General features: G+C 35.9%; 1 protein-coding gene across 1 annotated transcript in view; it reads right to left on the bottom strand.

The window, feature by feature from the left end:
• Nucleotides 1–24,400, bottom strand: part of TAF4B (TATA-box binding protein associated factor 4b) — a 100,447-nt gene that overhangs the window by 55,547 nt on the left and 20,500 nt on the right. Inside the window, exons 3-9 of the mRNA XM_016195917.2 lie at nucleotides 23,771–23,878; nucleotides 19,601–19,762; nucleotides 19,370–19,492; nucleotides 11,510–11,599; nucleotides 7,460–8,074; nucleotides 3,005–3,122; nucleotides 2,215–2,320 (exon numbers count right to left, since the gene is read on the bottom strand). Of these exons, the coding sequence (XP_016051403.1) occupies nucleotides 2,215–2,320; nucleotides 3,005–3,122; nucleotides 7,460–8,074; nucleotides 11,510–11,599; nucleotides 19,370–19,492; nucleotides 19,601–19,762; nucleotides 23,771–23,878 (1,322 nt within the window). The remainder of the gene's footprint in view (nucleotides 1–2,214; nucleotides 2,321–3,004; nucleotides 3,123–7,459; nucleotides 8,075–11,509; nucleotides 11,600–19,369; nucleotides 19,493–19,600; nucleotides 19,763–23,770; nucleotides 23,879–24,400) is intronic.

The following is a 24,400-nucleotide window of genomic DNA, read 5'->3' as shown; positions in this document are numbered from 1 at the left end:
GTGTGGCTCAGTTGGTTGGGCGTCATCCCTGCACGGAAAGGTTTCCAGTTCAATTCCCAGTCACAGCACATGCCCTGGTTGTGGGCTCACTCACGGGTAGGGGGCGTGCAGAAGGCAGCTGATTGATGTTTCACTCTCACATTGATGTTTCTCTCTCTCTCCCCTTAAAAAATCAATTACAAAAAATAACCCAACATAAAATCAAGATAATAATGGAGCAACGTATTTTTAAATGCAACACAAAAAGTATTAATTTCATATCCAGCCAAGCTGTCTTTCAAGTATCAAGGACATTGAAAAACTGTTTTTAATGTACAAAAACTTAGGGAATTCTACACCAATGAGTCCTTCTTGAGAAGATGAACTTCGTCCAACCAAGAGATGACTGAGAAAGCTTCAGAGAAAAGACAAAAGGTGAACATTTTAATACAGAAGTAGACCTACAACTAAAATGCAGATAGGGATGATGAGGAAAGTAGACTACAATACAAATGTTTATATATTGTGACAAAAAATAATGCAACTAAGAACTATAGATAGATGTATAGAAAGAAGAAAATAGAACCACCACACATTGGTTTTTACATAGGCAAGAAGTGAAAACTAAAGAATATCAATACAAAAAGGACAAACCTAAAGTTGTAAAACTTCTAGAACAAAGCATAGGAGAAAATCTTCATAACCTTGGGTTGCACGAACATTTCTTAGGTAAAACATGAAAAGCATAACCTACAATAATAAGTTAATGAACCGGACTTGAGCAAAATTAAAAACTTTTGCTCTGTGAGAGATGTTGGTAAGAGAATAATTAAACACACCACACAGAATAGCACTTCCAAATCGCTATGTAGCAAAGAACTTGGTTCTTTAATATATGAAGAACTCTAAAGACTCGATTAGAAGAAATCAAACAACTCAATGAAGAAAAATGAGCAAAAGATTTGAACATACATTTCACCAAAGGAGATATGTGGAGAGCAAATAAGCACAAAACAGATACTCAAAAATATCTTTAGTCATTAGGAAAATATAAATTAAAACCACAATAATAATACCCACTATACATTTATTAAAATTGTAAAAATCAAAAGAACTGAATATACCAAGCCTTGACAAGTTGGAGAGCAACTGGAACTCTCATCATTGCTGGTGGGAATATAAAATGCTACAGTCCCTTTGGTCAGCAGTTTGATAGTTTCTTAAATACAGATGCTCCTGGACTTTCGATGGGGTTATTACATTCTGATAAACCCATCGTAAATTGAAAATATTTTAAGCCAAAAACACATTTAATACACCTAATCTACTGAACTTAATAGTTTAGCCTCACCCCTTAAACATGCTTGGAACACTTACGTTAGCCTACAGTTGGGCAAAATCATCTCACTGCTGCTACCCTGAACCCTGAGAGTATCATAAGGAGTAGCATAAGGCATTTTGCTAGACTGGGAAATAATCAAAATTCAAAGTACTGTGTCTACTGAATGCATATAGCTTTCAAACCACCGTAAAGTCAAAAAATCATAAGTTGAAATGCAGTAAATCCAGAAATCCAGCACATTCTATAAACACACACTTATCTAATGACCCAGCCATTATACTCCTAGATATTTACTACAGAGAAATGAAACACAAAAATCTGTATGTAAATGTTTATAGTGGCCTGATCTAGAATTGTCGAAAACTGGAAACAACCCAATGTTCATCAACAGAAAAAAGGAAACAAATTTACATTCATACAATGAATACTTCTCCCCAACACAAAGAAAAATCTTCTAATATTCATGACATAGGATATGAATCTCAAAAACATACTAAGTAAAAAAATTCAGACGCAAAAGAGCAGATAATATAATTTTTCATTACGTGAAGTTCAAGAATAGACAAAAATGATCTATGGTGATAGATATAAAAATAGTGGCTGTAGGAAGCAGGGGTTGGTGATAATGGACTTGAAAGGAGCAAAAAGTGTTGGATATGTTCAGCATCTTAATCTGGATTATTACACAGGTATATATGTTTGTCAAATTCATTGAGACATACACTTAAAATCTGTGCACTTTTTTATTTATAAATTATACTCAAAGTACTGTTAGCTTTTTAAAAATGCATAAATATATTTACTTATTACAAGTATTATTCTGTCATTTCTTTTCTTTTTTAAAATATTACTTCCTTAAATCAAACCAAGTTTTAACTATTTATTTTCTTTACCTCAAGGATGTTGTTCCATTCTCTTTTATTTTATTTTTCTGAATAGAAGATCCTTGAAGTGGCAGAATTTTATTTCCTGGAAGGGTAATTTGCTTTAGAATGGAAGCTATATAAACAAAGAAGAAAGAAAAAAAATATAATTTTAAAAAGTCAATCATGCCACATTAGGAAAAATTCAGGACAACAGCTTTTAATATACATTAAAAAAAAAAAAAATCAAGAAAAATTCAAACTGCCCTAAAACTATGTTTAAATTCAAACATGACAATGAATTTATTCCCTGCACATGAAATCATCTACTAAAATCTGGACCTCCAGTCTTCAAATTGTCTACAGAATTACCAGCACTATAAAAATATTACCCAGAAAAGGTGACAGAAACATGTTAATAATATATCACTTATATTGGTAGATTTTAAAAATACATAATACCTCTAAATTTTATGTGTAAGACTTAACTTATAAACTTAGAGAAAGAAATATATTTTAAAAAGAAAGGCCACACAAAATTTTATAAGTTAAAAAAGTACTTATTTACTACTGAATTGTTTTATCTGATTATAAATACTGTGAATAGCTGCTCCTTTTATTCTAAAACAACATATACCCCCAAAAAGTGGCTACTTATGTGCAAAGAATGTAAAATAGTTATCTTTCAGTGTTCTCTCATAGGTCTCAACATAAAAGACCAAATCTCCTGTCTCTTAATATAACAATAAAAAATAGTCGAAAACTTCATCAGGTTTCAAACCCAGTGTGGCGGGTCAGAATCTAGCTGGATGTGACTGACCGGTAGTTACTGCAGTGTTCACTGGAATCTTCTGTGCAGGTTTCTGAATGGTCAATGCTGAGGAATGGGAAAGTGTACCCACTTGTTTTGAAATGCCTCCTGAAGGCTGCTGGACTACCTGAAACAATGAGAACTATCATTATAGTCATTCAAGCAAACCTGCTTCAGTTATAACAACAAAACAACCAATTTGCCCTCACCTAACTGTAAATAAACAAGAATGCCTACTTAAAATTTAAATTTGCCTGTTGCAAAATTATCTCATTCAAAACTGAAAAACATGACTATCTCACACATTTTATGTTATTTTTTAGAGTGGAATTCAAATGTACATTACATATTGCCCAATTTAAACCTCCATATGCATCCTATTTTCATTTTTTAACTTTTATCATGAAAAATTTCAAATATATACAAAAGTGGAAGAAACAATATAATGAAACCACCTATGCCATTATTATCCAGCTTCAACAATGATTAATTCTTTACCAATCTTGTTTCATCTATATCCCCACCCTCTTCCCTACCACCTTCAATTATTTTAAAGCACATCCAGATATATCTTTTATCCATAAATATTTGAAAACATATCTCCAAAAGATAAGGACTTTTAATGGGCCATTTTTTAAAAATACCTGGCAAATTACAATGCTAAAGGCATTCTCCAAAATAAACAGTTCAAGCCCAGAGGGTGAGGGCTGGGGATAAAGGAAGCAAAATTAAGGTACTAGCAGGGTGTTATTTTTAGCTTCAAAGAATAAGAGAGAAAAAAATAGCAAAGCTTTTTTTTTTTTTTTTCACTTCAAAGAAGAAAGACAGTCAGGTTTTGAGCTAGCTACTGGTAGTGAACTAATTATCAGTCCTTAAATTCATTTTTGGCTAATATACATGTGCCAGGAGATAGGCCTCTGAACAGAATTTTGCAAGTACAATTTATTCTATACTTTAATATTTTTTTGTAAGTAAATTTAAAATCTAGTGTGCATCAATCACTAAACAATAGTAAGTCATAAGAAACGCAAAATGCCCCAGTAAATAATCCCATAGGAACTAATACCTCTAGAGAATACAAATTGGGATAATTCAATTGCCATCATTCTAAGAATAGGCTCTTGAAAGAGAGAAAAAAACTCTTAAAAGCAATGATGTCTTTTTAACAAGCTGAGCTCGTATTTATGCCTTATAAAATCCTAGGCGTCATATTTAAATTCTACAAAGTAATACATTCAGAGTCTCATTTATGCATTCAGAAAGAAAGCTCAACAAAAACACTTCTAACAACTCTGACTTATTTCCCTATTGTTCACATATTCTTTTTTTATATTCTTTACTAGGTATTCTTTTTAGTATTTTAATTATGAAAGATAGTAATAAAATATTAGAAATTTGTTTATGAGTTAATCTTCATACCATTTGTGATGAGTATGCAAAAAGGTAGCAGCCTGGAAGTCTCTCCCTCAGGTGGAAAGGGGGCAGAGCTCCAAGGGACCCGGCAGGAGGGGTGGGAGTGGAGGCAGGGGCCAGCTCCCAGTGGACCGACCGGATGCTGGTTGTAATACCTTGGCACAGAACAAGCTGGGAAGGTAAGCCTCAGTGCCAGCCTGCATCTGGCACTGTGCATGGCCTGGCCTACAGACCAATCAGGGTCAAGTTCATGCAGGTGGTGGGAGGCAAATGCGTCAGTTAAAAAAATATATACACACACACACACACATATATATGTGTATATGAATGATATGGGGTATTTATATATATCACAAAGTTTTGAGCTGGGATTCACAATCTTGGATCTCCATCACTGCTCATATTAATGACTATAAAACTTGAGGCAGCATATGTGCAGCATACTCCTGCATATTTGGTGAACAAAGTAATATTATGAGTGAAAATATATAAGAGAATTCATCAGCGTTCTTTCAAAGAAAAGTACCATTTAGAACCACAGTACAAGGGTGGATAAAAGTAGGTTTACAGTTGTGAGTACACAAAAGTTTATTCTTGTATTATTTCTTTATTAATTACTGCATTATTTATTATTACCATTACTAACCTACTTTTTGCCCACCCCTGTATTAGGCATCTTATGGAGACTGAAATTATCTTAAAGATATGGAAATTGGCCCAAAGAAGAGATACTGGCTCCTACTTGGCAAGCAAAAGAAAGAGCTATTATATTTATTTATTTATTTATTTTAAATATATCTTTATTGATTTCAGAGAGAGGCAAGGAGAAGGAGAGAGAGAGATAGAAACATCAATGATGGGAGTGTCACTGATCGGCTGCCTCCTGCATGCCCCCCAATGGGGATCAAGCCCACAACCCGGGCATGTGCCCTGACCGGGAATCGAACCCTGATCGCCTGGATCCTAGGTCGACGCTCAACCACTGAGCCATGCAGCTAGTATATTTTTTAAAACTTAAGTCCTTTATTTACTTTCCCTCCAAAAAACTACTAGAAAGGAAGAATAAATACCTTAGCTTCTTCTCTTGACATATCAAATTCTGACGTTTTATTTGGATGTTAACAAATTAATGTTCTAATCATTTATAGAAAATACAGATCTACAACTACACAATATTCTTTAGGTGACAGTTTTTTTTTACATTAATTATGATTTTTCCATAACTATGATCTGGGATATCTGACAAAGAATTGTTCTTAAATTCTATATGGAAAGGAAGCAAAGAAACAAGTAGATGACGGCATGCTTCACACTTTGTTCTCTGTATTTCAACCCAAACCCACTCCCATTCATAAATACAGAACAATCAAATATTTAACTCTAAATAACTCAAGCAGTATATGCACACAAAGTTAGTGGAATCAAGGGTAATATTTCCTACAATTTCTATTCAATATTCAATATGTGATAACTGCCATGCAGTCACTAAGATTAAGTTCTAGGAAATAGAAGGCCTCAACTAAACAAAAACTGTAGCATAAGAGTAAAAAAAATACATGTTAAGAATCATCACTTCTAAAAAGGTTTCATCTCTGAGATTAAATTGAGACACTCAAGAGAAACTCTGCAAGGCAGGTACATTTCTCCATTTGAAAATCAGACCCAGAGGAGGAAGGGATGAAAAAAGATCAGTACCCAGGAAATGACAATTACTTCCTACCTACCCAAGAGTTTGATGGCTGTTCGAATTGATCTTTCCCCTTTCTTTTCTTTTTTTAAAAAGTATATCTTTATTGATTTCAGAGAGAGGAAAGGAGAAGGAGAGAGAGAGACAGAAACATCAATGATGAGAGAGTCATTGATCGAACCCACAACCCAGGCGTGTGCCCTGACCGGGAATCGAACCCCGATTGACTGGATCCTAGGTCGACGCTCAACCGCTGAGCCACACCTGGCCAGGCGATCTTTCCCCTTTCATTCTACACCCAAAGCTGTTCTCCGTCTCAAAGTCAATCATCCACAGAACCTAATCTCCTCTCCTGATCGCACAAAACAAGGCTGGGAAATTTACTTAGATTTAACTATTTCAAGAAGCAGGATGAACTAAAACAAAGAGATTCAAAACACAACCTTTACCACAAAGGCTTACAAAAGAAAACAAGGGCAATCACCAAAAATCAAAAAACAGCTAGCTTTATTATTGTATACAGTAGGAGAGAGCTTTACTATGCCACACAGCTTAACAATACTTTTACGGTCTTCTGAGAAAACTTGTCTTGAATAAAGTAGAATGTTCTAAACACTCATCGGTAAACAGCTACGATTTCTTTTACCCAAGAACCTCTCAACCTACCTAATTTAGGAAACAACACAACTTCTTACTTATCTACTCCTTTCACCATGTCCCTCTTCCCTCCCCACATTTTTTAAAGAAATGTTACCATAATATCACCTATGTAAGAACTCTGCTAAAATATTTCATCTGCATCTAATCTTGAGGAAACAATCAGACAAAACAGAATAAAGGGCATTCTGCAAAACAACCAGCCCAGGCACTTAAAATATTACAACATAATAAGCAACCACAAAAGACTGGGGAACTGTTCTAGATTAAAGAAGCCTAAAGAGAAATGACAAGTAAATGTAATATGCAATTCTTCATTAGAAACAACATCAGAAAAACAAATAGCTATAAAGGACATTGTTGGGACAACTGTGGAAATACATACTATACCAATATTTAACTTCCCACCTATGTTGAACTTACGTTGAAAAAACCCACAGACTTTTCCTTAAGGGATACACAGTATGTGGGGGTGCAATGTTATGATCTCTGCAAGCAACTCTCAAACGGTTCAAGAAAAAAATCACCTGTGTATTGTGTAGTATGTGAACAGAGAGAGGGAGAACAAAGCAAATGTGGTAAAACATTAACAACTGGTCAAACTTGGTCAAGAGAAAACAGGGGCTCATTTTACTAGTCTTACCAGTTTTCTGAATGTTTGAAATTTTCAAAATAAGAAACTGAGGAAGTAATGAAATGTTACTCACTAGTTGCTTGACTTTAACTGTCTGTGGAATACCAGCTGGCTGTGAAAGGATGGGTCCTGACTGTGCAAGTGTGATTTGGACTGGAGCGCCAATGACAGGCTTGTCAGATGTGGTCCCAGCAGAAGTAATGACAGGTTTCACAGATGGAAGACAAATAGCTGATGCTGAAGTTTCTCCAAAAGTTACCGATGGAAGGGCCAGCGTTACTCCTGCCCCAGAGATAACTGGTTTTTCAGGTTGAAGTGAGACTGTTGTAACTGCATTTTGTATAGATGTCACAAGTGGTTTTGGAGTCTGAAGCAAAACAGTTCCAGCTGTTGTTCCTCCTGCTACAGCAGTTGGACCCACAGAATGAAGTGTCACAACTCCAGTTTTTGCTCCCCCTGGACCAGCAAGTGAATTCAGACTTTGTACTGACACAGTTCTGGGTGTTGTTGCTCCAGAAACAATGATTGCCCTTTCAGATTGGATTGAGGAAACTGTTGTTGTCACCACAGAAGTTGTTACTGGTGTAGTACAGGTAGCAATGACTACCTCACCAGAAGTCTGCTGAACACACTGCTGAATAAAACTCTGGGAGTTAGGCATGAGTTGTCGTAAGGCACTCACACTTTTCTAGAAACAGGGAAGAGGAGAAAAAAAAACACACTGATAACTAAGTAGATTAGCTACTAGTAAAATAGAAATACTTTGTATTTAAAATCTTTACAACATAAAATAATTCAAAAGTACATCAAGTGTTTCAGTTGAGGAAATCTGATATTACTTATGTCCTGTCAATACCCAAGAGTTGATTTCTTTAAAACCCAAAAGTGATTTATTTTTCAATATGAAATTATTATGTCCCAGTATTAAACTTATTTTGTATAGTGAAAATCGATGTGTTAAAATAAAAGTTTTAAACTTGTTTGTATTCATCTAAACCCCATAATGGATCACTAATAACTTCAATATCTGTAAGTTTATTTATACAAAAGTAGACTACAACATTTTTTTTGTTAAATAACTTTCAAATTTTGATAGAAATAGTCTTCACATCAAAATAAAGCTAATACAAGTAAGATCAATTTTCTTAATTGAGTGAGAATATTTCCTGACTGTATTTTAAGTTGGTGTTTATCTTTGTATCCTGATGAAAGTATTAAAGACAGTTCAAGCTAAAAAGTAGAAGTTTCTGCCTTTCATCCCTAGGATATGGGATATTTCTTTGTTTTTGTGTAAGAAAAAAAGATGAAAAAGTAAGTAGATAGTAGGTTATCTGTTAGCAAGTTCATGGGCTGTTTTGAAAGATTTCCTTGTTTTGACAAATTTTCAGACTGTTATTATTTAAAAAGCAAATAAAAACTATTGCTCCTCTTCCTTTCCTTTCAGTTACTTCCTTTACTTTTTTTTATTAGAAGAAATTGATAAAATTCTTATCCAAAGAGATTTTCATATATATATAAAAATAGTAACAAAACAAAGTTGCTCACCCTGGCCAGTGTGGCTTCATGGTTAGAGTGTTAGCCCACGAAGGGGTAGGTGCGGGAGGCAACCAGCCAATGTGTCTCTCTCACATTGATGTTTCCCTCTCTCTCCCTCCCGCTTGCCTCTCTTCTTCCACTCTCTCTAAAAATCAATGGAAAAAATATCCTCAGATGAGGATTAACTAACAAACAAAAAAAGGAAAAAGAAAATGAAAGTCTCTCATAATCCTTTTCTAAACTTTGAAAGTGGAAGAAAAATACGCTGCTTTAAAAATAAGTGAACAAATGAAGTGATTGATTAAATTTAAGTTAGAAATCTAAGATGAAGGGGTCCTGAGAAAAACACAATTGGAAAGAAATGTTAAAGTAATAAGATTTAAAGAGGCCAGTGTGGCTCAGCAGTTGAGCATGGACCCAGGAACCAAGAATTCACTGGTTCAATTCTCGAGTTTCAGGTTCGATCCCCAGTAGGGGGCTTGCAGGAGGCAGCTGATCGAATCACTGATGTTTCCATCTCTCTGTCCCTCTCCTTTCCTCTCTAAAAATCAATAGAAACATATTTAAAAAAAAAAAAAGATTTAAAGAGACACTAAATTATCTCTTGATCTCCTGGCCAGAGTTAAGAATAAAGGCTGAGCCTGGCCGGGCGTGGCTCAGCGGTTCAGCGTAAACCTAGGATCCAGGCGATCGGGGTCCGATTCCCGGTCAGGGCACATGCCCGGGTTGCGGGCTCAGTCAATGACTCTCTCATCATTGATGTTTCTATCTGTCTCTCTCCCTCTCCCTTCCTTTCTCTGAAATCAATAAAGATATATTAAAAAAATTAATTAAAAAAATAAAAATAGGGTATCTTAAAAATATACATTCACAAAATTCTAAAAAAAGAAAAAGAAAAAAAAAAGAATGAAGGCTGAATCCCTCATCCCTATGCAATATCCAAGCCCCAAAAGCTCCCAAAAATGAGGAAAAAAAATTCTCAAGAAAAAACCTAAGGCTTAGGTAGGTCCTTAGAAAACAGAAACGAAGTGCACTAGCACTAGTTCACGGTGATTTTGGTAACTTCAAAGCAGTGTTCATTAGCAAATAGTCAGATAGGCTAAACAATGGACCTGTGAGTTTGGTCAAAAGTTAGTCAATTTACACGGTTTTCTCATCCCTAAAATGAAAAATACTATCTAGCAGCTATTCTCAAAAGACTGATATGAAAATTAAGTGCAAACAATGCAAATTAGAAGTAAATTATCTAGCAAAGCATCAGACACATAGTGGGTGCTTACTAATTTCTCTCCTTCTTCCTCATAGTGTCTCCAGGGAGTGTGAAATGGAAATAAACTCAAAAGAATTGTCAATATCATGCAGAGCACCTATGGCTCTGAAAAGGACCCAAGGAAGACTGCCTCAAACTTCTCAATCAAGAGGGTCATCTGAGCCAGCCGGGTGTGGCTCAGCGGTTGAGCATCGACCTAGGATCCAGGAGATCAAGGTTCGATTTGCAGTTCAATTCCCAGTGAGGGCACATAAAGGCTCGATCCCCAGTCAGGGGTGTGCAGGAGGCAGCCAATCAATGACGACTCTCTCATCACTGATGTTTCTCTCTTTCTCCCTCTCCCTTCCTCTCTCTGAAATCAATAAAGATATTTAAAATAAAAAAAAAAAAAAAAGGGTCATCTCAACTCAGGGCACTAGTCATCTGATGTTAGGTATTAACATCCCTTTCCCAGACCAAGTCGTCTCTGGCTAAAACATTCTCAGTTTCTTTAGCCACACTTCGGATCACACTATTAGCACCCTCCTAATCAACGTGGTCACCCTCTTAGGGACAGTTTCCACTATTTTAATACCCTTCTGAAAATGCGGTGCTCCATCTCCCTTCCCATCCTTTCATAATGAGGCAATCAAAAAAAGTCTTGCACTATGAAACCTCTTTCATGTTTCCTACATAATTAAGCCAAATGTTTCTAAAGGCATCACCTTATTCCATTATTTCAAAATTTATGGGATGAGTCTTTCGTTCACTAGTCTTCAATAAATTTCAATTTGATTCCTTTTCAGCTTGTGAGTATCCAAAGAATATATATTTTAGTCTGCCAAACCAAGCTCTTTTTTTAACTTATCTTTATTGTTGAAAATATTACAACTGTCCATTATCAAAGTTACTGTTCTCCATCAAAATTCTATGTAATTCAATAAATCTTAAAGAATATGCCTACTAACAAAATATATTAATTTTTAAAAATAGCCTCTCCACTAAATTTGGCATTATGTGGGTTATTTTTAAGAGAATATGAGTCATTAGGACAAAGCAGAAGGCCCTATTTTTTTTAATGTCAAGAATTTTGCATATACGAGCATCTAATAATATAATTCATGACTCAGACGTTACTTCTGTTTTCCCAAAGTTTTCCAAACCAAAGAATATGAACTATCAACATGATTTATGGATTACAACACTGAGAGGTTTCTTCTACATTGTTAGTTATATTCACCTTAAGTTGCTGTGATGTTGAAATATTCAGGTTTTAAATTATTTTAAAAGTAACCTAATACTAAGAATATTTTCAGAGTAGTAAATACATAACTCTACCTTAAGAAAAGGAACTAGGTGAGGCTGAGGTGAAGACTTGAGTTCAACATACAGCTGTCTAGTAAATTCTTCTGCCTCGATTTTTGCATCCTGAGAGTGGGAGAAAGAAAAATACTTTTAGGTCAACAAATATTTTAAAACAGGAACAGTATGTAATTCATGATTATAGACATTACAAGCTTTGAACAGTAATAAAGTCCATCACTAAATGGAGGCATTTTTTTTCATGTCACTTGTGACATGAATTAAGCATAAACAATAGAGATGTTTGTTCATACGGGGATGATCCCAATGAGCAAAGTAAGAGTAAAGCTGGCAGTCTGAAGAAAGCTATTGCATTACAGTCTGTTAAGAATAACTAAGAACTGAAGACACAGGAGTCCTAAATTTCTTAGGGTAGGAAATAGAAGCTATTGGTTTGGGGACCTTGAGGTTTTTTGTTTTGCTTTTTCAATTTTGAAATTACCTTAATCAGGATAAGATTGTATTTTTAGAATGCTGTAAGGCCATAATAACAGATATACTATTGTTCCAAAGGACTTAGGAAGCCTTCCATACTGCCCTACATTCTAAGCATTTCAGGGGTCTGTGAGATCTAAATTATTTTCATATTAATACTAAAAGGCTTTTTGGCCTTTTTCGCTGAGATTTGCATTGATGGTATAAAAGTAAAACTACTGGCAAGAAAGGTAACGGCAACAAATTGAAATAGGTGCCATCATATTCTACATCACTAGGCACTTGGGGTAAAAAACAAAAAATAGAGCCAGGTTCATTTTAAAATGTTCTCCATGAGGCAGTAAAAATCAATTTTACTAAATATCAACCCTTCAGTAGACATCTTTTCAATAATGTATGTAAGAAAATGGGAACCACATATAGAGCATTTCAGTTGCAGACCAAATTAAGATGCTCAAGGAAAAGCAGTTTGTGATTGAGATGCTATGTGAACTAGTTGATTTTTTTTCATTTACTAGAAAGGTTGTCAAACTAACTGTGGTTATTCAGAAGACTTGGGCATTTGACTGACAGGCACTTTCTCAAAAACAAATAGACAAACCAAGCCAGTCACTATAAAGAAAGAAACTGACAGTACTCGTAGCTAATGATAGAAATTAGAGCTCTCAAGCCAAAATTAGAATTTTGGAAAATTTGTAACCGTGATCCTGAGTTTGATAGCTTCCTAGTACTTTAAGGAATTTCCTTATGAGACTGATAGTCAGATTATAAGTATCATTTCTGGATATTTTAAATAACAAATCCATCAACATTTGGAAGATCTGTACAACTCAATGAACCAATATTTTCCAAATAGCCAAAATGCCTTCTGTTACAATAATCATACATGGATAAAAGACCTAGAGTGCAAACTAAACTGGTGAATCTAAAGAATATCCACAATGATCTGGAAAAAGGTGCTTAAAATACTTTTCCAACCAACTTTCTGCATGAGGTCGAATATTCTCCAAATATTTTGACCAAAATAACACATCAAATGTAAACTCAGATGTCAGAAAGCAGCTACAGTATCTTCTATTAAGTCAGATAGCAAAGAAATATGCAAAAATATAAAGCACTGCCACTCTTCTCAAATTTTTTGTTATAGAAACTACAGTTTTCATTTACATGTTATTTATGTTAACATGTAATGGGTTTATTGTTATTTTTAAATAAATTAGTAAATTTTTTAAAAAGTTTAATTTATCAGTTTTAATTCCACCCCCACACCAAAATACATTTGGGAATCCTCAATTTTTAAGAATATAAAGATATTCTCAGACCAAAATGTTTGAGAATTGCTATTAACTGTTCTAAGCTAAATAGATCTTAAGCTAGAAAAGATATTTGATTAATTCCTGACTGCCTCTAGATGTCCAAAAAACTCAAAGAAATTCTTTGTACTAAGAAATTTTTTAATGTCTTCTTGAATACATGCTCCTTTCCACCATGCCTCTCAATTTACAGTATTCCATCTCCGATAAACAAGTGACCAGATCCCCTCTCATAACTACCATACCTTAAAAATGGAAGACCAAAAGCTCAATGTTTACTTTAAAAAGATGCTCAAGCCCTTTTCTGTGTGGTTCAGTTGGTTGAGCATTGGCCCAAGCACCAAGAGATCACTGGTTCCATTCCCAGTAGGGGGGGCATGCAGGAGGCAGCCGATGGATGTTTCTCTCTTGTTCCCTCTCCCTTCCTCTAAAATCAATAAAAACATTTAAAAAAAAGGATGCTTAAAAGTTAAAAACTTGTTTATATGACTTATAATTTTAAATATATAAAAGTTTTCTCAAATAGAAAACTAATCATTTCAAATGTGCTCTATAGCTAATAAATTATAGGCAGCATAAAAAACAGTAGTAAAGAAGGTATTTTAATATTTATAACCTGTGCTTGTTTTTCTGTACACCTTTTGAAACACAGCTGACTCTTGAGTAACACGGGGTTAGAGGCACCAACCACTGCACAGGGTAAAGTCTGCGTATAACTTTTGACTCTGCACTCAAACCTTCACACCCTTGGGTTCAACCAACCAATAATTTAAAACAGTATTTTTGACCCGCAGTTGGGAATGTGAAAATATTGTTTTCAACAGCAGTAGGTTGAATCATGGATAGGAAACCCACAGATACAAAGGGCTGACTATATTTATTGAAAAAAATCTGTGTATAAGTAGACCCATGCAATTCAAATTTGTCTTGTTCAAGAGTCAACTGTATGTCAACATTTTCTGCTGAAAAAAAGTAACCATTTTTATAAGAAAAATAGACAAAAATTCTCATTATATGGTCAGAGGAATCCATAAATTTCAGCATTTCAAAAAAATCCAGGGAGCATTTGAGGTCTTGCTCCCCAGCATGTGTCACCAGTTTAGCTCAAATAAACTCTTATAAAATCTCTCTACAGGTTTGGCCGTTTCTTTCATCACCATTTACTTGGCAGTATCCCAAAGAAGCCCACCCAGAACCACTGCGTGGACCCTGACTGGTGCTAGGTCCCACCGTTTCACACTGGTGGTGCTAGGCTTTGCATTGGTGGACTTGGATGAGATGACAGTCTCTCAGATATCTGGGCCTCTTTGCTTTAAGTAGCAGGCCATGACTTTATTTGCATTGTTCTTAGAAAAATCCTCAAGGTGGCTAAAGGTTGGGATAATCCAGGGAAATGAAAAAAAATGGGTTGCTGCTTTTAATTGGATTGTTTACTGAGAGTCAGAACAAAACCTATGCTGGGTAAATGAGACTGAACTCTATTTAGCTCCAGAAGAGAAATGACACTTGCTTCCCCAACCTGCTAGCCAATGGGGTGATGCTAGCTGTTCAGAACCTTGAATCAGAGTGGCAGAGGTGGGTGCCAGGAGTTGTCTAGTAATGGTAGCGCAGTGGATCTGGAGAAGCCTGTGGGAGTCCCGGGGAGAAGGGCAGGGTGCCCCAGATTGGATTCATCCTGAGAGGGGCTGTGCTTTGGAAAGCGTTATGATTCCAGCATCCAGTAAGCTCTCGTTGGCTCCTGCTCGGGTATTCTTAGACAACTAACGATCTTTGTGGGGATGCCTGAAGAAAACTTTCCTCTAGGGCATCAAGTTGTCCTTATAGGGAGGATTCACGACTTTTAGCTCATCTGGAGGCATATCATAAAGGCTGGTTTTCCCTATAAGTTTGTTCAGACTCTACCGATCTCATAATTAACATGGGAAATTGTGCCTCAGAGACCAAAAGCCCCACAACAGTTGCCAGCCTCCCTTTAATACTAAGATGGTCAAGAAGAGGATCCTTTGATACTTCTAAATTAACCTTTTGTGCACACAATTAGAAAAAGCTGGCTAGATATTAGGCAGAATGAATGAAAAACATTTAATTGGTCTCTCAAAGCTACAGGAGTATTTAGATAAATAAATCAACCTATGATGTCATTTAGGTGTCAATCCGATTCTGTGAGGTATTAATAGCTGTCCTTATTTTAAAACGTGGAAGGTTATTTGGCACTTGGCTTGTCAAAAACAGATATAAACTGTAAATGCCTGGAAAACAAAATTTGAATCCAACTCTTTGTCTCTGTCTGTGTATATTTATATATGTATGTTGTAAATGTGACATAATTTTCTACCTCTAGATGGTATTGCTAAAGGCAAATGCTTGTAAGGATTGGGTATTCTAAAATTGTCAGAAATATAGAACTAACTCAAATGCTTTTCAAGTTCATGTCATCTAAGAGTAATACTTAGTAAATGAAAGCTAGCTTAAGTTTATTGGTTTAAGTAAAACAGACATCTTTATTTTGCCTGAGTTTTACAAAAATAAACCCATGTTAATAACTGACTTTTATGTCTATGAAAAATGTTTCTAGAATTTATAAAATGTCCAAGCTAAAGAATGCTAATTGATTATTTCCTAGTTTTCACTAGAAATTGATGTTTTAAGAGTTAAAATTTCAATATATGTAGCAATAACTTTGCACTGTTTCAGAAGAGCTCCTGGAACACCTAAAAAAAAACTGAAATCATATGGGGAACACCGTAAAATAAGTGATGAAAACTTCTAGGGTATATTGTATGGATAAGCAATGGCTGTATACTGAGTGGTCGGAGTGGCAAACCTGAGATGGCTGCTTGGTTCTTCCTTACTCTCTGGCTCCCCATTTTTTTGTTTTTTGAATTTCTTCATGTTACAGTGCATTTCAGCTGGACATAGATGAAGGAATTTATGAGCTGACACTTTTGAAAAAAGACATCTTACACTGTTGCCAAGGTTTGATAGAGAAAATGCCAAGTTGGTAACTGCTTACTTTCACAGAGAACTCCCAGGAAAGAGACTTCTTTCATTTTAATTATTGACAGTATTACAGATGTCCCCCATTTTCCCCACCTTTGCCCCCGTCCACCCAACCCTGACCCCCACCCCAGGGCTTCATCACACTACTGTCTGTGTCCCTGAGCTATTCATATATGCATATATGTTCATTAGTTAATCTCTTCCCATCCCCTCTACCCCCCTCCCCTCTGAGATCTGTGAGTCTGTTCCATGCATCCATGTCTCTAGACCTATTTTGTTCATTTATTCTGTTCATTAGATTCTACATATAAGTGAGATCATGTGATACTTGTCTTTCTCTGACTGGCTTTTTTCACTTGGCATAATAATCTCCAGGCCCATCCATGTTATTGCAAAGGGTAAGAAATCCCTTTTTATAGCTGCCTAGTATTCCATGGTGTAAATGTACCACAGCTTTTTTTATCCACTCATCTACTGATGGGCACTTAGGCTGTTTCCAGATCTTAGCTATTATAAATAACACTGCTATGAACATAGGGGTGCATATATTCTTTCTGATTGGTGTTCTGGGTTTCTTAGGATATATTCCCAGATGTGGGATCACTGGGTCAAAAGGCAGTTCCATATTTAATTTTTGGGGGGAAATTCCATACTGTTTTCCACAGTGGCTGCACCAGTTGCATTCCTGACAGCAGTGTACTAGGGTTCCTTTTTCCCCACATCCTTGACAGCACTTGTTTGCTTATTTATTGATGGTAGCCATTCTGTCGGATATGAAGTAATACCTCATTGTAGTTTTAATTGGCATCTCTCTGATAATTAGTGCATTTTTCATGTCTATTGGCCATCTGTATGCCCTCTTTGGAAAAGTGTCTATTCAGGTCCTTTGCCTTTTTTTAAATTGGATTGTCTTCCTGGCGTAGAGTTTAAATTCTTTATATATTTTGGAAATTAACCCCTTACCAGGTGTATCATTGGTGACTATGTTCTCCCATACAGTGGGTTCCCTTCTCATTTTGTTTTCTTTCATTGTGTAGAACTTTTTTAGTTTGATGTAGTCCCATTTGTTTATTTTTTTCCCCCTTTATTTCTCTTGCCCTAGGAGATGTATCAGTGAAAATACTGCTTCATGAGATGTCTGAGATTTTACTGCCTGTTTTCTTCTAGGATTTTTATGGTTTCTTGACTTACATTTAAGTCTTTTACTCATTTCAGTTTATTCTTGTGTATAGTGTAAGTTGGTGGTTTAGTTTCTTTTTTTTTTTTTTTTTGCATGTACCTGTCCAATTTTCCCAACACCATTTATTAAAGAGACTCCAAGATACAGGCTTTTAAAGATCATTGACTGCCACCTGGAGATTTGTTTATTGGAAGGACATCAAGTAAAAGACACTCTCCAACTTCATTGTAAGGGAACTTATCAGGTGCCTAATCTCAAATGGACATCTACCCCCTGGTTATGGACATCAAAGACTCCTCGAGGCTGAGAAGCCACTGACACCAGAGGTAGACAACTATCTAAAGATATGACAAGGCTTGTATAGCTATGGATTGATACTGAACTCAGAATCCATTTTGTTTTCTTGTTTTTACCTATTTCCCAATAATATTAGTCATAATAATTGTTATACTTGTTCTTTGGGTTTTCCTATATAGTCCAACTATTTCTGACTACTGAACATGTATAACTGTTATTATTCTTTTCATGGTTTATGTAAATGTTACACTAGATGCCATATACAGAAAAATAAAACAGAAGGAAACAGCTTGAATCATGATAGCTCATGAATAAAAATGATATGGTGTTTTTTCACAATGAAAGCCGTAAGATCTGACTACCTTCCATTTACCTGCCTTTCCCTCTTTGGGAAAAATTCAACCTCAACTCAGATCCTATGGTTACAGAACTGCCCCATCCCCAATGGTCAAGACAACACTGATACTGAGACGTCCTAGAAATGAATCTTCCTAGAAGCTGTGAGACCACACTCTCCGACCAAAAGTTTAGTCTTCAATGCATCCTTCAAATTGATTTATGATCAAAAGGGGGAACTATAGACCAAAAATGGGGGATCCTATGGAAAATAATCTCATACAGTGATCTGAGCATAAATTTCTAACTGGGCAGCTTATAGGTAATCATGCCTCAGGCCTATAGCATCTTTAGTGAAAGGTTTTAAGCCAGCCCTGTCCATTGCTCTTGTGCATCTAGATTAACACACCTTTGAAATACCAGAATTAAAAACCCCAAAAGGGGGCATTAACCCACAAAAGAGTACACAATCTTGTTAACTATCTTGTAATCCCATCCCTTCCTTGCTTTTTCCCCACCCTCAGGTAATCTTCCTTATGTTCACTCCTTAATTTCAAATGCATAAACAAAGATGCAAAACTGTTATTTTCCAGGACATTTGGGACCTTGCTTTTCCACATATGTTGTCAGTTTGGCTCAAATAAACTCTTGTAAAAATTCAAAAAAATTCCAAAATTCTATTTGTTAGGTCCCTTAGCATATTTCTTAAGTATGTAATATGCAGTATTTGCTAATTTCCACCTTCATCCACTTTTCAACATATCTAAGCATTTTACCTGAAAGAGGACAGAAGAAACCAAGGATGTGTAATTTGGTAGCTAAAAGACCAGCATCCTGGCACTTAGATAAACCTCAAAGATCATCACATTTACTCCTCTCATCTTATAGAGAAGGAAACTGAGACATAAAGAAAGTTAACTTCCTTCCACAGGTCCCAAAGTTTGTTGCTTCGACATACAGAACTGAATTTTATTATTTGTTAATAGCTCGGCTTTTTGGCATTTACAATTCTATTGACTTTTTATTTGACCAGTCAACCTTCTCTCCAAGGCCCTTTTTAGGCTCAAGGAAGTAGGACTGACACATAGAAAGTAATATATACTACAAAAGATTTACTTGTCTAAGATTTATAATCATTACAAAATTTTCAAGAAACAAAAGAAGTTTATCAAAAATCCATTTAAAATAAACATCATTTAAAAGTATTAATTTCCTATTTAAAACATGTTCTATGGATTCTTACAGAGCTTGCAAGGTTTCATAGTACTAACTTACCAAAAGTTGTCCCACCAGCTTCTTCACGTTCTGCCCCATTTCTGGGGACTGTGACCCACTACATGCTAGTTTTATTAACATTGCAAGGAAGTTCTTACATTTCTTCACATTTTCCAGCATCGTCTAAATATAGAAATATAAACAAATACTCATAAATGTTAGCTAGAAGATAGAGTTTAAAAAAAAATTTTAAGAGCTGTATTTATATGTAAGGTGCCAGTGACAGCTTACCGGAGAAAGATTAGTCTGAGCAGCTGCTGAGTTCTCTGCTCTGAGATTGGGCTCATTTGAGGGTGTGTGTGATGCTCCCAAACTTGAAGGCTTCAGGTTAGTTAAAGTATTCAACGGTTTTACAGGAGTAACTGTGACAACACTGGTTGGCACAGCCACAGACTGAAATTAAAAAGGAGTATATATTTAGATATGTATTACTATCATATGTATCATAGTGGGTGCCCTCATTTCACACTTATCAGACTTTACACATGGACTTGAAATCTTCACTTTTATGTTATGTAACAGTTATAAAAGCTCTGGGTTCTAGCAGATCTGCATTTCAGGCTCATCTACCTACATCATTTTCATTGACACCTACTGAGTGTTGACCTCAGGCAAGTTACTAAATCCTGCTAAGTGCTTGATTCCTGTCTATTAAAAACAAGCACAGCAATGGTACCTACTACCTTAGGGTTCTTTGTGAAATACAGTGCTAAGCACAAAGTCCTCACAAAATATTATTAATACTTCTCTAAAAAGGATTTGAAATAGTAAGCCTTTATATGAAAATATGGAATTTCCTGTTCTGTAATTCTTCGCTTTTTCTTAAGTATAAAGCAGAGATTTACTGGTCATCTTATATTCAGATAAGCTGCTTTTACATAGACCATAAGAGTAAGCACTACGAATATTATGAAAGTGATATCTTATTTTCACAATGAAAAGAATTTCAATTGCTTCTTCTATCCTCTGTTGAAATGAAGTGTGATTATAGCACCACCTGCAGGATAAAAGTTTCATACAAGAAATCACAAGTCAGGTAGCAACTCAGAAAACCATATTGAGCTAAAGCAACAATCTTATTTTAAAGACAGACACTAAAAGTCACAGAATATGAGTAAAGTTTGGGGGCGTGGAGAGAATAGTATTTACAATTCACACAGAAAACTGAACACTGCACCATCATTTTAATTTAAATGCTTGTGTTCTATAGGCATACAGCACAGAAAGGTCAGGTTGCTATTATCTTCAAGAAAATTTCTTTCTGTAATAGTAAAGATAAGTAAATTTGAATGTACAACAATATTTTCCACTTTAGAAAGACTGGAGCATGTATTAGACAAGAATTTTTTGAGCATAAAAATGAGAAATTAAAAACACTAACTAATGATGGTGACTAGAATTAATGATGAAATGTTAAGCATTAAAGGGGAAAACAAAAGATGTGCCTAAATTAGTACAAATTTATTAAGTATGACCAGATCTCAAAGGCAACAAGGAAATTACATCTTCCTCCTATTCCTATCCTTAGTCCTGCTCTCCAATGACACAACTATACAGTTTCCTCTGAATCTTTTTGGAGATTTTCTAATCAACTTTTTTAGCCTTATGTACAGCAAATAATTAGTCTTTCTTCAGTGAGTCTATTTTATATTCAGTCATTAACTCTTTGTGTTACTGTATTTTAAGAGGTGTAATCTGGAACTTTAGCTGGTGAGTATGATTACCTTTCAATTCGGGTAGGAGGGGTTCCTTCGGGGAGTTTTTTCCCTTCCCCTTACAAGCAAAATAAGGCCAAATGAAATGTGAGCTCAGGAAAAGTGTCCTATTTTTTGAGTGGAGGGAGCACTTATGGCATTTCTACTTTACTTGTCAATATTTTATTCTGTCTCCCGGACAAAATCTGTCCTTCACGACCCTACCAAATACATGCACTTTCCACGTGAATTTCACCTCTTAAAAGGCATGGAGAAGTACATAATCCCAGTCTTCATCTACATAGTCTCGCTGCCATAATGAATGAACCGTCTTAAACTCAATCATAACTCTGCCTTAGACTCAATATAGGCCAGCCAATGGTACTTCCATGCTTTGCAAGACTACACTAGCATTCACTAGGCATGTCAGGGAAACAGGAGAAAAAAGACCTGGGAGTATGTGAAATAATCTGTAAAAAATCAGTTATACATAGAGCCAGTAAAATTAGTTGTATGCAAATTTAGCAGACTAAACTGCATTTTCTATATCTGCCTGAAAAAGCCATGAACTCTGGGTCTGTTCATTTGTAATTAGAAATACTAATTCTAAATGCAATCATTTGTACATTATATTTCAACATAACAATTGGTCAAGCTATGTCTTCATCAAATACAACATAAAACTGAACAAAGATTTCAAACTAGTTCCTGTATTATATTTATTAGACCAGACCATGTTTTAAGCCATTTTAATAACTATCAATACCTACTAATAGAAAAATATTTTTCAAAATTTCTTAACACACATTTGCCTTCATAGTCAAATAGTCAAGTATAAAGAGGTTATCATCTCTCATTTCCAAGTTCTAGCTCCTTATTTCTAAGAAATGCCTAAAATGGAGATGCTTTACCCCTCAAAATGGACACATTATTCATTAACTTCACTGTTTGATAATTTCTACTGCTTTAGCCTACCACTGAGGAGCAGCCCGGCTTAAAGTATGCATTGATCTAAAGTAGGAAAGGTTACAAATGAACCACAATGGTAATGTCAATGGTAGACACACAGATGAAAAATAATCCAAGGAAAAGAACTAATAACCCAGATATACCATTTTAGAAGAACCATAAGTACTAAATCTTTAAAAAATAGATTCAATGAAAAATTCATATTCTCACAGTACTGCTGAAGTGATAAAACTCTTCCATAAAATAATTATATTGTAAATTTTTTTAACTTCCTATTTTTCTGATGCCTCAACACCCCCACAAATACTCTCTGGGCACCCCATCCAGGCAACTAGGTGTACCAGTGTGAGGGGTGGTCCCTGCTACAAGTTCCCCTTCCTGTCCCCCTCAGGCTGTGAGTTAGTGACATTCAAACACACCAATGAAATCTCCGCATATCTCTTGCTCTGTACTTTATACCAGTCCTCAATAAAAGCACTTGCTGCTTCACTGTCTCTCAGCTTTCCTCCTGTTTGGTTGAACCCACTACCTGGGAGCTCTGCCCATACGGGCCCCACAGGGGTCACTCTTTCACCAAAGGACATAACAAGAGTCCCTATAAACTAGACACCATGGGGGCCTCCTGGGCACTTCAGGTTCCTTGTGTCCAGGAACCAGCAGAAAAGTGAAGAGTCATTATTATGATGGGGTAACTGACCTGACATCTGGAATAGGTAGGGTTGCTATTTACACAATGGAAGCCAAGAGGAATATGTGTAGTAAAGACAAATGATCCACTTAAGTGCCTCTTGGTATTTCCTTGCGCAATTGTGATGATACATGGACAAATACAGCAATTGCCTCAAAAGACCATGGTGATTAGGACCTCATATTTCTCAGGGAGTAAGGTTTGGTCACACTACCAGCTAAGCTACCATGATTAGTAGAGTTGGTAGTTGAGGGTAAGGGGAATCTGGAATGGATAATAAAAGAAGGAGATGATGAGTATCAGTTGCAGCAGTGGGGACTGTAATTCATCCTACTAATTTCCTCTTCGTTAGTTCCCCAAGGAAGTAATCCACTGGAATCCCAAAAGGTCAGGTCTTCAAAATGTATGAGGAAGCAGATCCCAGTAATGCAAGGAGTATACTGTGATATGCCATCACAAGAAGAGATCTGCATTGTCCTAGATACAGGAAATGCTATTAGATAACCTGCAGTTGTCAGTTCCTTCGAGTTTTAACTCAGCTGCAGAGAATTACCTTGCCCAAGAGCACAACTCTCCCTAGAGAGTCCACATCCAATGACTGATCACGAAGAAGAATTAAGGCCCAGCCATATTGGCACACAGTGGGACAACTCTGACAGGCCATACTTGCTTCAAAGTTATTCACCAGTTTCACTAAAGCTTAATTGACCCTGCTAGTTCAAACTCTTACTCTCCATTCCCTTCCACAGGTATATCAAACCCTAATAAATATCCCATACACCAAAATTCTGTTCCAGCACCTGCTTCTAGACACTGGAACACATGGCAATTTGATGCATTTGTATTAAGCTAATATTCCAAGACACTACACCATGTTTCTTATGTTTCCCTACCTCCAACAGTTATCAGTTTGATAAGTGTCATCATATATCATTGAATTGCTCTCTTCAATGTCACATAGTCAGCAACTTATACATCTGGGAGAAAACTAATAAAGAAAGATGGGAGAATAACTAGTGCACATATGACCATAAGTCTATTACAACTTACTTGTACCGAGGAAGGCTTTGGAACAGTGGTTACCACAGTAGTTCCCAGTTGTGCCAATTGTTTAACAGGTGCCACTGCCACTTTCTTCATTAATTGTGAATTGGAATTCTGGGGGGGTTAGGGGGTAATACAGAGTCATTAGCATTAGTAATTTAAAATCAATCAGTACTGTGGCAAACATTGAAACACTTTGCCATAGCAAATTTCTTTGTTATAACTGGCTTTATAATCTTTATAAATTTTATGCACATTCTCTACTATGAACCTAACTGGTCAATTGGCCAGTTGATACTCATTTCATAAGGAGGCAACTGATTTAACAAATAAGTATCACAGTATTTCAGCATTAAAATCTTGAAATCTACTCTTTGGCGCAAACAGAAAACATGGATTCTTATTTGCTATCTAATTATAAACAAAAATCTGCTAACCTATCTTCTCAACCGACAGCAGTTAGATAAAGCTAACTAGAAAAGGAAGGAGTAGCTATCATTGACAGATACAGTAACAAATGACTGGTTGAGAACCCAGAATCAAATTAGAAGAGTAAAAAATGGAGGTGGGGGAGATTTAAATTGGCAGAGGATGGTATTACCAGAGAAAACTGTGCAACCTTTCTTTAGGATGAGC

Source organism: Miniopterus natalensis, chromosome 7 (genome assembly GCF_054644295.1).
Source record: "Miniopterus natalensis isolate mMinNat1 chromosome 7, mMinNat1.hap1, whole genome shotgun sequence".
NCBI classification, from domain to species: Eukaryota; Metazoa; Chordata; class Mammalia; order Chiroptera; family Miniopteridae; genus Miniopterus; species Miniopterus natalensis.
The sequence above is the reverse complement of the archived record's forward strand: the minus strand, read 5'-3'. Positions and strand labels throughout refer to the sequence as shown.